Source organism: Cupressus sempervirens, chromosome 9, assembly GCF_028749045.1.
Source record: "Cupressus sempervirens isolate cs-2001-9-10 chromosome 9, ASM2874904v1, whole genome shotgun sequence".
NCBI lineage: Eukaryota > Viridiplantae > Streptophyta > Pinopsida > Cupressales > Cupressaceae > Cupressus > Cupressus sempervirens.
Genome location: NC_143126.1, coordinates 511387164 through 511401178, shown reverse-complemented (window position 1 = coordinate 511401178; position 14015 = coordinate 511387164). Strand labels below are relative to the sequence as shown.

General features: G+C 33.5%; 1 protein-coding gene across 2 annotated transcripts; it reads right to left on the bottom strand.

Moving 5' to 3' along the window:
* Nucleotides 1-1153: 1153 nt before the first annotated feature.
* LOC149539598 (omega-hydroxypalmitate O-feruloyl transferase-like) lies at nucleotides 1154-5487 on the bottom strand. Of its 2 annotated transcripts, none has more exons than XM_089800827.1 (3): nucleotides 5130-5487; nucleotides 3323-3915; nucleotides 1154-2292 (listed from the first exon to the last, which is right to left on the bottom strand). In XM_089800827.1, the coding sequence occupies exons 2-3, from the start codon at nucleotides 3785-3787 to the stop codon at nucleotides 1432-1434; spliced, it is 1326 nt and encodes a 441-aa protein (XP_089656953.1). In that variant the 5' UTR covers nucleotides 3788-3915; nucleotides 5130-5487; the 3' UTR covers nucleotides 1154-1431. The 2 variants fall into 2 exon arrangements, with proteins under 2 accessions (XP_089656953.1, XP_089656952.1); XM_089800826.1 differs by having other exon boundaries at nucleotides 5045-5191.
* Between the last annotated feature and the right edge of the window lie 8528 nt (nucleotides 5488-14015).

The window sequence follows — 14015 nt, the reverse complement described above, 5'->3', positions numbered from 1 at the left end:
CGGCACAAGGGATTCTAAGAAATTATATGGTTTCCTTGTTGACGATTGAACCAAAGTTCTACTGGCAAAAAAGGGAAAGGAAAAGGCTATAGTTTAAGCCTTTGTTTTATTTTGTTTTATGTTATGTTCATTGGACTTGTTGTTGCTAGTATATGTCAACCCTAAACTATTTGTACTAGTCGATGGGCCTTACAGACTTAATTATTTTTTAATTAAGTAATTACAATAGATATGTTGTTGGTAGATATTGTAGATATGCTTATAAGTTGTTAATGGAAGAACAATATGTTGGTTGCTAGTAATTTTGTTTTGATTACTAGTGACTGTGATACTCTGTTAGATACTCTTCGAAGTGGTAGTATTGGGTTGGGAAATCTATTTTTGATATTAAGGGGCACAATTGGGAATGTGTTGGTAGTTTGATTTCTAGTCTCATGTTGTGAATGGTTTATCCATAGTGTTGAACAAAGGTCCAGCCCCCTGATTTTTTGGCCGCTTTACTATAAAAAATATGTATTTCTATAATATTATTATTAAGATAATATATTATTAAGATTATGGTAATCTTTGAAGAGAAATATGGTTACAATTACAATTATGGCTATAATTATACTAAGGTCTCAATATCATCTTTAAACTTTGAACAACTACAATAGCATTTGTTTAAAACTAATAATGACAATGTCCAAATCACTATTTTCACTATATTATAACTGGAGCACTTGTTTTACTTGTATCAATAGACAATAATTGATTAATTTATGTGTTCACAATTGAATCATTTGTACATGACTAATTGGACATTTATAGATGAGTAGTGTAAAATTTATTATAATTTGAAGCTCATAGTTATTAGGACATATTTAAATAGATACCAAACAACACAAAATTCAATTCAATGTATAATTCAAACTCTAAGAACTTAAGTATACTTCCATTTAATAAAATGTTAAAGAATACCTCAATGAATTGATTTTTTTCCCCTAATTATTTTCTAATATAATCAATCATAGAAGTCCTAAGGAAATACTTTTTTTTTAAAAATGGTTGCACACAATGTAATTGCAAAGTATGAACAATCAATATTATGACTAGTCAAAATCTGATACCAACATCCAAATAATAAACCTATAAATTGTACACCTTCTCCAGATAGTAAAATATCATACAGATTTCATATTGAACAGAAACATCCTTAACATTCATCTGTAAATATACCTGATAACGATCAAACCCAGCTGAAACGAAATGGGAGTTGTTACAGGCTATCAGATTTCGATCACAGGAAGCCAAATTGACAGCGAAAACTCGCCGATTTATTCCAATTCTGAAAACCCAAGAATAACCAAATCATCTAAATATGAAACATTGAAAGACATCATGAGGAGAAGTAACAATTTGGGGAAATTGGGGGAAGAACAAGGAGGAGGTTTAGAACTGCAAGAATTTTTGGAAGCGATCCATGGCGGATGCAGGAAGGCCAAGGAGGACATTAATGCTCTGGCGTTGGCTGCCATGAGAGAGGAAGAGGACGACTTCTTTAGCAGGCAGAGTGACAGGCCCGGATTGAATGGGTTCTCCCCACCCGAAATCCGAGGTATGAAACGCCAATCGAGACCAGGTGGTGACCAACAGAGTGGCCGTCAATGAAGGCCTGGCGCGCGTCTTCTCGAAGAAATCAATGGCGGATCGCATGTAGCCATCTGTGACGATGGCCACCGCCTTTTGCACCAAACCCACCGCATGTGAGATCGGTTTGTCCGCCAATTCTCCCGCCTTGCAAAGAGCCGCCGTGATCACAATTCCGTTCCCGAAGTAGCCCTTTGGCAGGGGAGGCTCGAATTTGTTCCGCCCGTCTACTGCAAACATGAGCTTCGTTTCCTGCTCTGCCGCCATTTCTAGGGCTTTGCTGCGGGATCGCCATACCAGCGCCGCTAGGGCTTCGAATGAGGAGCATTTGCTCAGGGCGCCGTCTTCTTTTGCCAGTTTCTTCAGTTGATCGAGTTTCTCCGGGCTGAAGCAGAAGGATCTGTATTCCATTTCCTCCGCTTCGTTGCCCCCTTTTGAATTGGTGATTTCTTCCAGCTGTGTGAATTCCATGTGGGGGAAGTCTGTTTTGGGCGGCGATCGAGCTTTCAGCAAGGATCGGTCCATGTATGGGGGTACTGATAGAGGCAGGCCTCTGGCGGTTTCCGCCCATGAGTTCACGAATTCCATTGCCCCGATTCCGTCGAACATGCAGTGGTTCATTCCTAACCCTAGTACAAATCCTCCGCACTTGAACATTGTCACCTGCAAACCATGTTTTGTCCATTGTTAATACCCGATTTGAGTAGTGTAATTGGTGAAGAATCTTGGTTTAGTCTACAGTGCCGGACAAGCATTTAAGAATGGTAGACAGATGATTTTTATAGATCATGATGTAATTGTCCATAGTTTCTGAAATTATCATTGTGGTACTGTACATAGTTTATGAAATCAGCTGTGATGCTAACATTATCAGAATTCTACAGTTCATTTTTTAAATTTCAATTGTAACTTTTTCTAGATTCAATTGTGTGTCTATTTAGCATCAACTCTGTATATCTTTCTATCCTTCTCACTCATCCTGATCATGGATCGATGCTAAATAAATGCACACAATTAAATCCAGAAAAAGAAAAGAATGGCTTATAATGTCTGAAATGGGTTGTGTGAATTTATAATAACAGGTTGTGTGATGTTATGGATCAAACTCTATATTTCTCTGTTAAATGCATTTATGACTTTTGAGATAAAACTCTATGATCTGTTACAGTGAAATGTCATAAATTCACACAGCTGCTGCCAGAGTTGTATGCTTATTATGGAGATATGTCATAAATTCACAGAGTTAGATTCTGGAAGCTAAATATGCTTATCATAAAGACATGTCATATTAACACTATTAAATTTCCCATCTATGATAATAGTAATTTGCTTCTGGTTTCTATTGTGAGATTTTTTTAGTATCAACATTTCTGATTACATTCTGTGATCCATCATCTGGATGAATAAGGAGAACGAAAGATTGCAGACCACAAGTAATAATAAAGAAAGATAGAGATGTCTAATCTGCAATCGCGCATTCTTCTCCTTACACTCTCTTATTCATTCTCATAATAGATCACAGAATGTGATTCAAAACATTGAAACATTGATCTCACACTTAGAACCAAAAACAATATTACTATTTCACAGTTGATTCCAAAAGCTATGTACAATAAACATACTAGAAATTCGAATTAGCCCAAAAAAAACCATTTTTGAAGAGGCAGGGGAAATGGGTGTAAATCTCTCAAACCTGAGCAACAAGTGGAGGGATTTCAAGAATGTTTGTGGCGCCGGGGACGTTGTAGACGAGCTTTTGAAGAGTGGAAGGATTGGGTTTGGCCATGTCCCCAACATCATTGATGCAGCAATCTGCTTCAGCCTCCACAAAGACTGCCCCTTCCCCAGTGCAATGGACATTGAGCTTCCCCTCTGGACTGAACCCCACTCTCCCTGCCAGAGGATAGTAATGAACCAATACCTTCCTCAGAGCCTCTTTTATCACTTCACTTGGCTTCTCATCTTCTCTCCACCCATCCCCTTCCTTCCGTGCTTTGAAGAAATAGACTGTTTCCACAATGACAGCTATGTTCTGATCAAGATTAGACAGAAAATAGACATGATTCTCTGTAGCTTCTGCAGGTTGAACCAGTGTAGGTTCCTGCCTCTTCACGTTCAGTTCCACTGTAGGCCGTGAATCCACTCCAAATCCTTCCATTTTCTCCGCTTGTACACAGCTATGCAATTCAATAAATCTTACTTCGAGAAAGAGAGGCACGCGAATAAATCAACACTAGGCTTGATTGTTTCTTCTGCAATTCATTTACTGCCTGCAAATTCCAACACCTGCGAAAAACAAACAAATGTCAAATCTAGCTGGCATTAGTTTTTCATAATCTATAAGATTAGAAGGTTGATTCTAATTTTCCATAATGCCCAAAAGATTGTTTGAGAATCAATTGTGCGTGCTTTTTGAATGGATTACGCTTGACAAGTCAAGTGACAAATAACACCTGGCAAGTGAAGTCCTGCATTCAGAACATCTTCTATGAAGCCCATTTTACCACTTGTAATCATGAAGGCCTTCCAAGAACAATAATCGATGAGCCAACTATGTACAATTGAGAGTGAGAATGAGGGGTGTGGTTAGAATAGGGATTCAAATAGCATACACAAAAATTAAAATAGATCGTGGTGATTTATCCAGATGTTTCCCCAAAAGCAATATATTGGAAACTTGGATTCAATATATATATATTTCAATATGTAGAATAAGATCATTAGTTATGATATTCAAAAAAATATATATACAAAATATTAGTGATTAACATGAGAGATAAGATCTACTTATGAAACATAGATCAATGAGTTCAACTTAGAAATTACACTTGAATCCTTATACCAATATCATGAGAGATGGGTTCTTGTGATTCACTATTTATTAGATATAGAGTACAGGATGTGGTTGGAAACTCGGATTCAAAAAGCACATACAAAATAGATCATTAGGTACACATGGTTCGAAATGTTCATATATGCAGAATAAGATCATTAGGTATGATATTAAAGAACATATACAAAATACTGGAGAGATGGAATCTTCTATTCACCACCTATGAAGCATGGTGATGAGTTCGACTTACAAATTACGGTTCAATCCTTATCCTAACATCACAAGAGATGGGTGCTTATGATTCACTACTCAAAAAACATGAATCAATGAATTCGACTCATAATTGACACAATTGAATCCTGATACTTGCGATAGAAAATATCTCCAACTCATCAATTGATTGAGATTACTTCCCACAGAAAATATCTCGATTCAAATTACCCATCATAAAAAATATCTCCTACTTATCAACCGATTGAAATCACAGACCAACAACTATACTCCAAATCATCGATTCAAAAAAGCATACACAAAACATATACTCTTGATTCCAAATAAGACACACCCAAGATGTTTCCTTACTCATGAAAAGCACTGAACCAGCATGAATATCTCCTTTCAAATCCCCCACCTCCAATATGAGACTATACTTGAGAAGAGGCACTACCTATTTCATATGAATCTTCTCCCGTCTGGATGTCAGAGCATACGGTGTTGTACAAGGTTATAGAAGGGGGCATGGTGGGGAAGGCATATAAATAATGGGGTATGATCTGATTCCCTACATTGCGTGACGAAAGGCACATTCTCCACAACTCACGATACTCAAAACCAGGTCTAATGGGGAATGAAGGAGGAGGAGAAAGATGAGGATGAAATGCGTAGGCCATCTACCAATTCAGGTTGAGCTAAGCAAGAAAGGGCTCAGAGTTGGCCACTAGCTACCAATGGCAGCCCCACTCTTCCGTTATAAATTTGCCTGGTTGTTGGTTTTGCTTATTTAATTGCTGTGCAGGAATTTTGGTTACAAGGCTGGTGACTTTCGTTAGTTTTATTGGAAGAAACCTCACCTAACATACGCTTTTGTTGCGTACACCGAGCAATTGAATACGTTGGTCAAAACCCACAGAAACATTTTTCCATGCATGGAGAAGAATGAATGAATGATGAGAAAGACGTTTTCCTCCATGGAGCATTCTCACAATTACATCTTGCTTTGCTTTCATGGAGTAACATTCTCGTTCAACGTCCAAGCTCTTTATGAAATGTGTTACTATTGGTAAGTATGTTGGTTGAATTGTTTTTTTAATTCCATTGACTAATTGCATTGGATTTTATCGGTGGGACAATATCAAGACAACTGTATTTAATGTTTCATGAAATCTTGATTAGTTTATGTGTGATCAGAAAACTAATATTTTGTTATGGAATTGTTTTATATTCAATTAAAAATATTATTCAAAAACTAATTAGTTGGATCTTTTTGTGGGGTCTATATAGGGAGGGGGTGTTTAGGGGAAGAATGTCATTTAACTTCACTCAATTTCAATTACTAATGTTTAAAAATAATGATAACTAAAATCTTATTAATAAATATATTATGTATTGATAGATGTCTACTTGTATTCATTAATGGACTATTAGAATATTTGTATTGGTAATTTTTGAGCAACTTTTAGGACATTTGTGTAAAAGTATTGATAAATTTTAAGGTGGTTGTAGTACATAGTTGTTAGGGCATCTTTAAGTAAGTATAAGGTGACACTTCGAAATGACCACCTTTTACCCCTTGTACACACACCAAATCTCGCGCAAGTCATTATTGCCAAGAAGTTAGAACAATAGTTGTAAATAGCTAGGCGGGCGCCTTCAATAATGTAGGGGCTTCCCAATGAAGCACTCTTCCCCTGCACATATAGAACTAACAAAAAAATCATTGAAATCCAATTTGTTGTTTATAATTTGCATGTGTGGAGAGTAGCTAAACAACTTCTAGTGCACTTCCCCTAGTCCCTTCTATATACTTTGTGTGTTGCGTAAGAATTTTAATGTGTTCTATATCCACCACATATCACATGAAGCTCTAGCTAATCAAGTCATACCATATGATAATATAAAAACAAATGTGATATTCATGAATTTATATTTGGTGAAAAAAATTAAAGCTTCGTTATACAATTTTTTGTTCAATAATTATTTTACTATTTGAAAAGATCAACCGTAGCAATTTATTTTGTATGTCTTCTCTTTTTGCACATTAAAGTTGTAATTTATGTTATTGAATAAAACTTTAATTTTTGTTTTCCTATTTTTTCTTAGGTTTCTTACTTCCATTTCATTTATATTAAAATTAGTAGTTCAACCTCCTTTTTGTTTCACTTGTTGATTGATTGTTTGGGACTAATACTACTCACATAGCTAGAGCTTTGGTTCAATGGAGCAAAATAGAAGAGGGTTAAATTAAAATCAATTTAGCAGGACATCAAAAGGAAACCCAGGCTTGTCAAGGGTAGGATGTGTTTCCTATAACTCAACTGGTAACCTTAGCAATCGAAACCAAAAAGTTGGTGGAAGGGACAAATAAATGAGGTTGACATTTATGTGTCTTTACTAGCAATTGAACTGGGGACCAAGCCAAAGGTGGAACATTTGCATCTAGATGGGGATTCTCAAGTAATCATTAATGTGATTGTCAATGGTAAAGCTTGTGTATGGAAATTTTTTTTTTTATGAAATCTTGATTAGTTTATGTCTAATTAGAAAACTCATATTTTGTTATGAATTTTTTTATATTCAATTAAAAATCTTATTCAAAAACCTTGAGCTATCCTCTTGCTCTACCAAGCATTCTATTGAATTGAACTCTTCTAAGACTTAATGACATTACATATATAGTCATCAGGACACACAAGTTGGCTTTGAGTTCACAATCTCCAATAATAGGAAACATGTTATACAATATAGGACTAACCCTCAATGAATTAATGATTAGATATACATAATACATTATAAAACCTTATGTAGCCTTAGGTATAGGTCCACACGTTAACCACTTGTCTAGATCCAAGAGTGCATAAGCTAACTCTTAAATATAAAACCTTGCCAAATTAAATATTAGGCATCATATGATGAACAACATGGGAAACCCGAGAAGATGAAGCATAACTTCCACCAATTGTAATATTAATTTTTGTGCACTTAAGATAATGATCCATGATAGGTCTACAATATGAAGCCAAGCTCGTAGAGTTTGGAAAACACAAACAAGTGTTCGCCGAATCAAACTGCTAGACATATAATTGGAAATTAGGAAACAAACAAATATATTTTTATGGATACAAGATTACCAAAAACTCCTACATCAAAACCACATGATAAAACCACCCAAAAAGTGACACCCATCTTATCTCCAATAAAAGATACCCTATGATCACCCTACAACATGTCATTGTTGAACACCAACCAATGCCAAGAGGGGGGGTGAATTAGTAGGTACTATAATATTAACCATTGTCAATCATTCCATTAATTTATATGTTAAAGTAAATAAATGAAAATAGAAGCACCATAGAACACAACACCAAATCCTCACCTGGAAAACCCAAATTGAGAAAAATTACAGTGAAAATGATACTATATAATATATGTTGCTATAAAGTTTAAGGCCTAAGTCCAACAAACACAACATCTCTGATTACAAAAAGGTACACTCCCTTTTTAATGAAAATATTATAGCTTTGAGGATTAAAATTTCCTCTTGGAAATGACTACTACGTATGATATTATAGATAAGATAATTGAACTAATTAGAACTACGTTCTTGAAATGTTGATTATAGTTATCTATTTTAGCTCCAATTGTCAATTTTGGTAATCTTATTATCCTCGAAATAGTTTGTACTTCTACGAATTAGTATTTACATTACTATTACACATCATCACTCTATCTCTAAATCACATCCACCACTGTATATCTATGACAAGCTTATGACAAAATTGTGCTCTCCAAAGTGTGCAAAAGGGAGATGTATCTTGTAAATCATTCTAGAAGATTAAAACAAACTTCAAAGCATCCATAATTGTTTCCATGATCAATACACATCAATGTTAAAATCCAATTATCATACACTAGCTTCAAATAATAAAACAAATGAGTGAATTATCCAGGCAACTAGAAAAAAAAAACATGGTTTGCCAACATCAATGCAGAAAATAAATACATCATCTTCCACACACATTATAAACATATCAATTCATAAAACATGAAAAAACAAGGAAAGAGAAATGCAAACTATTCTTGTGTACTACTACTACTACTATGTTTCTAAACAACTCAAGACTTAGGGTGACATATCTATAATAGTGGATCACAAATGATCACAAAAATATTATAATGCATCTATAGATTTTTCCTTGCATTATGTTCAAATTAAAATCAAAGAACTTATTATTTATCAACAATGCAAATATAAGTATTCTATTGTAATGTTAACCAAAACAATAATTACCACTCAACTTAAATTCATCGGACTTAATAAATCAACTTTAATTCTTTGACAAAGATCTAGGAAATTCATATGCAATCATCTTCAACTTGTTTGATAGCATGTGGAATTTTTGTGGTGACCAATCAACATTTATCATAGATACACATTATTAAAAGATATTCAGAAAGAGGTTAAGATCTCTATAAACATATTATTTAAACCATTCCAACAACATCTAACATTTGTATCACTACCTATGAGTTTACTTCAATTACTTTGCTACTCCATAACAGCAACACAATAATTGTTCAAAGTTTCTTGACAAGTTTGACATCAATGACAACCAATCATCCATATGTGCAATAATCTCCCCCTTTTTCATTGATGACAACACTTGTGAACCATCCATGTAACTAGGACTCTCTCGGCCTTGACATCAAGGAAGAAGGGCCCAAAAAGAAATATGGACAAATGCACCTTTATCATTATCAATTCCTCCCTAGGAAATGCAATACTAAAAAGAAGCTTCAGACCCAAAATTGTGTTCTACCATTTTAAAACTTCAAGAATTTACCTCAAATAAATTTTCCTTCAATTATATCTTTGACAAAGAAAAAGTAGACTCCCATAATGAGATAAGTTAAGATAGAGTTTTGTTCTGACATTCAACTTGCAAAAGAATCTCTTTTGTTATACTATATTTATTTTTTGTATGTGTTTTCCTCTCAACCATCTCATAATCTCTCAAAATTTCTGACAAAGTTACCATCTTTTAGTCAACTACTTCTCTTAGTTGTAAAAAGTATTTCTTAACTTAATTCCTTTGATACTACAAGAGATCTAGCTAACTATGTGTTTTTTTAAATCTAGATTTAGACAAAGCCACAATTTTCCTTTCTAAATGACAAGTACTATTGGTATGATGAATTCAAGATCCAATTGAGTCTATTTGAGCTTTGATGCACTTGTTGGCATTTTGCCACTTCATACTATAGTTAGACATAGTAGTAGCAATCTTCAATTATAACATTTTTCAAATAAAAATTATAGCTTGATATGAGCATTCTTACACAATTTCTTCATATCAACTTACTTATTGTCAGATAATCTCTTCACAACCAATTCTTCTTTCTTTTCTAGAATAGACAAATGATTCTTAAACTAATCCATTATGAACTTCAATCATTGTTTAGAATCAAGTGCTTCATCAATATGAACATTTAATAAGAAATCAAGGAACATCTTATAGCATCACTAACCAACTTGGTTTTGAATAGTACCTTCTTACTTATGGAACCTTTTCTCTTTGATTTAGGATTCTCTATTAAGCAAGAGGTGTGTATCCTTGACCACTGTGTCTTCCTTATTTAGAAAACCAGAGTTATCATAAGATAATTCCCTTATGCTTTGAGCTTAAATTATGTTATCCTTTACCAACAGTCTTTTTTTACCTAGCAAAAGAGGGCTAATAGGGTGCTTTCTTGTTCTCCACCCCTCTTTTTCTCATGGATGATGTCTTTTCAAGAACTCCTCTTGAAGATAAACATCTTGTATCAAATATCTCTTCCTTTCAAGGGTATCTTCTCCCTTGTGGATGTCCTTTTGTAGCTATCTATTCCCTTGGCTGAAAAAAGTATTCAGTCTTTGCTAAGGTTATAAGCATACATTATTTTTTTAGGATAGCTCCCTGTTGTTGGTATACTATCTTAAAAAGTGTACACTTGCTTTGTAAGATTTTTTATCCCACATTTTAGTGGTCTCCTAGAACATGGATGAATTTATGCTTGAGTTGTATTTTTTCCTCAATTTTTCTTTCTATTTTTGACCATTTTTTGTCTATCCCCAAGATCCTAGAGCATATTAATGCAAGAAATCTATTGGACTAAGATAAAGGCCAACCTCAATTTGAGGCACTTTGCCTCGGGATCCCAGGTCCATTTTTGGGTTTGCAATTTTGTTTCTCTCATAATAGAGTCAACACTTTTATTTTTTATCCCAAAATGGCTTGCTCAATTCATTTTATCACCCATTAGTCATATGCATGAATTCCACCCATGCTATCAAATTAAGAATGAGATTTCTACCTTCATTCAAGCCATCATTTGCAAGCAAGATTTCATGGTGGATTCAAGGACTTTAATCCATGCAAGAAATAATTCATTGAAGGACATCATTTTATGTCATCAATCATGCATTTCCTTCTCAAGATCTAGCTTCCTCTTTCATAGGAGATAGTGGAGTTGGTCATCAAGGAAGGAGATCCACATTTATCAACATCGCATAAGCATTCATCTTTCAAGTAGTTCAAGCATTTGAGCATACTTACATCCATGGATCTATGATTTGAAACTTGGGCAATTGTTGATTGACAACATTTCTTCTTTCCTCATGGGCTCCTACTTTCTTATAAGGATCTTTTGATTTTTCAACATTGAGTGTAATATGCATATCTTTGAGATTATTCCTTTGTAAGGTACTCGTAAAAATTTTATCCTCTTCAAAAAATGAAGATTTCAATGATGATTCATTTCTTGAAGAAGAAGTTTTCTACCTTTATTTTGTTTTCCTATGCTGGGCCATATTAGTTTTTTCAAGAGCTATTTCAATTAGACTTGAGCAATTGTTGATTGACAATATTTCTTCTTTCCTCGTGGGCTCCTACTTTCTCATAAGGATCTTTTGATTTTTCAATATTGAGTTTAATATGCACATTTTTTAGATTATTCCTTTGTGAGGCACTGGTGAAAATTTTATCCTCTTCAAAAAATGAAGTTTTCAACGATGATTCATTTTTTGAAGAAGAGATTTTCTACCTTTATTTTGTTTTCCTATGCTTGACCATATTAGCTTTTTCCAAGAGCTATTTCAATTAGCTTGTATAATTCTTTTATATTTTCAAAAATGTAAAACATGTTATTAATACGCACAACATCTCAATCTTGATTTTATTGTTCAAATAATGCATAGATCTTTATTCCTAGATTCAATTTCCTAGGATAATTTGCGATATAATGAGGTCCCTAACAAATGAAGCACTTTATATTTTCAAGGACTCTCTTGTTTCATTTTTTCAAATAAGGTGGATGAGATCATTTCAAAGCTTTCGAATTTCCCTAAAATGAACAATCTTGAATTTTTTTTGTGGGATTGCTTACCATGTTTACTTCTCCCACATATATACCCATCTTCAAAATCTAGGTTTTTCTTCGAAGAGCACTTTTTGCATCTATAATGTTGAACACAAAACCTTTTCCTAAATTGATTGAGATTAATGAATTCTTTCAACTGACTCATAGGTAGATAATTACAAAATTCCTTTAGGTTGTATGTGTGGTTATATTCATCTACATGATTTTGAAGTGCTTCTAAAAGACATCATTTTCTAATTTATAACCAATGAAGGTTTTAAACTCAAACAAAATACATGCTTCTACTAACAATCTTTTTTTCTACCCAATGTAACCCTCTACCTTTGACCTAATCCATAGGTCAAGGAGTTTAGGTATAATTTTTTAGTGGTAAGATCATTGGCTTTGTTGGCCATTATCATATAATGTTGTACTATTTAATGATGAAAATTGACCTATCACCATAAGAAGGTTATTAGTCAACAATAAAATTTCATTTCAATGGATCATTGAATGTTGTTCTCATCTAGAGACAATAGGACAACGAGCCTCATGGGATATAGGATTAATCAAGGAGGTGGTTGGCATTACATAGAGCTTGGTAGCATATGCTCCTAGTGATTATATTCAAAGTGACAAAGACAAACCTATCGAGGAGATGGTGGATTAGCAAGTTAGTATATATATGTGTATTTTATGTTAGTTTTTTGGGTATACAATGTTATCAATGAGTAAGAATTTTTGGGGTTGATCCCTCACTTTTCTTGGTGGTGGTTATTTTCTCTTGGAATGTCTGTGTAATGTTTAATGTTTATATAAATATTCCTCCACATAAATGTATTTTTATATGTTTAAATCATATTGTTTGTTGATTTTAGATTTAATTATTTATACTACCATGCATTCAATTATAGTTAATCAATTGAGAGTATGTTTAGTTTGCATGGTCTATCAACATGCATTTATTTGTAGTAGTTTATCCTATTTTAGAATATTGTATATACTCAAAATGTGAAAAACAAATTAAATCCAACAAACATACAAAATCTTGTAAGACTCGTGGGAACATTCCAACATCCAAATAAATATAAACTAGCAGTTGGGTATGTGCAGGATCATGGTCAACCAAACTATGGCCTTAAGTGGCAGTGAAAAATCAACAAATCAGGGTTTTGTCAAATTGATGCGTTATTTTGCAATTATGAACTTTATATTAAAAGGTTGTAAGAGAAGAATATGTAGGAAATTGAATGTAATTTATAAAGCACTAGGCCTTATCTCGAAAAAAAAAATTTGATTGGTCAATTTTTTTATTATAATGCAGTAGTCTGAAAATTTTCAAGGAAAAAATAAAAAGTAGATGTATGTCTGACCACCTTTATAAATATCAAACGATAATATTTTTAATATAATTATAGATATAGGAAGTGGACCCAGGCCTGGATGTGATGCATATTTTTGGGTAATCTTATTTTAAATAAATAATTAATTATGAATTTTCTACTATAACATTTTCAAAATTTGAAAAACTACCGCGTCTGACCACCTTAACTAATTTAAAATTTCATAAAATTTAATTTTTCTTTTCATTTTCTTATAGTAGGCAAAACATAGAATGTGATGCAACTTTTGGATTTTGAAAATTTTATTTCATTTGAAAGTTATAGCTATTTTTCAATCAGTATGTCAATCAACACTTTACATGCATCTTCATTAGAAATTAACTAATAAATATATATCGAACTCATAATTTGACAAAATTATATCGATGGAATTTTGAGAGTGTTCTTAAGAAGCCCTTTTCATTTTATTGAATTTGGATGAAAAAAGTTGTCAGATGGTCAGTCAAAGTCCGGATGTGAGATAAACATTGCTCAAACATGTTTTTTGAATTGACCTAACAAGCTTGGTAAATACCAAGCCTACTCAGGTACCCAAA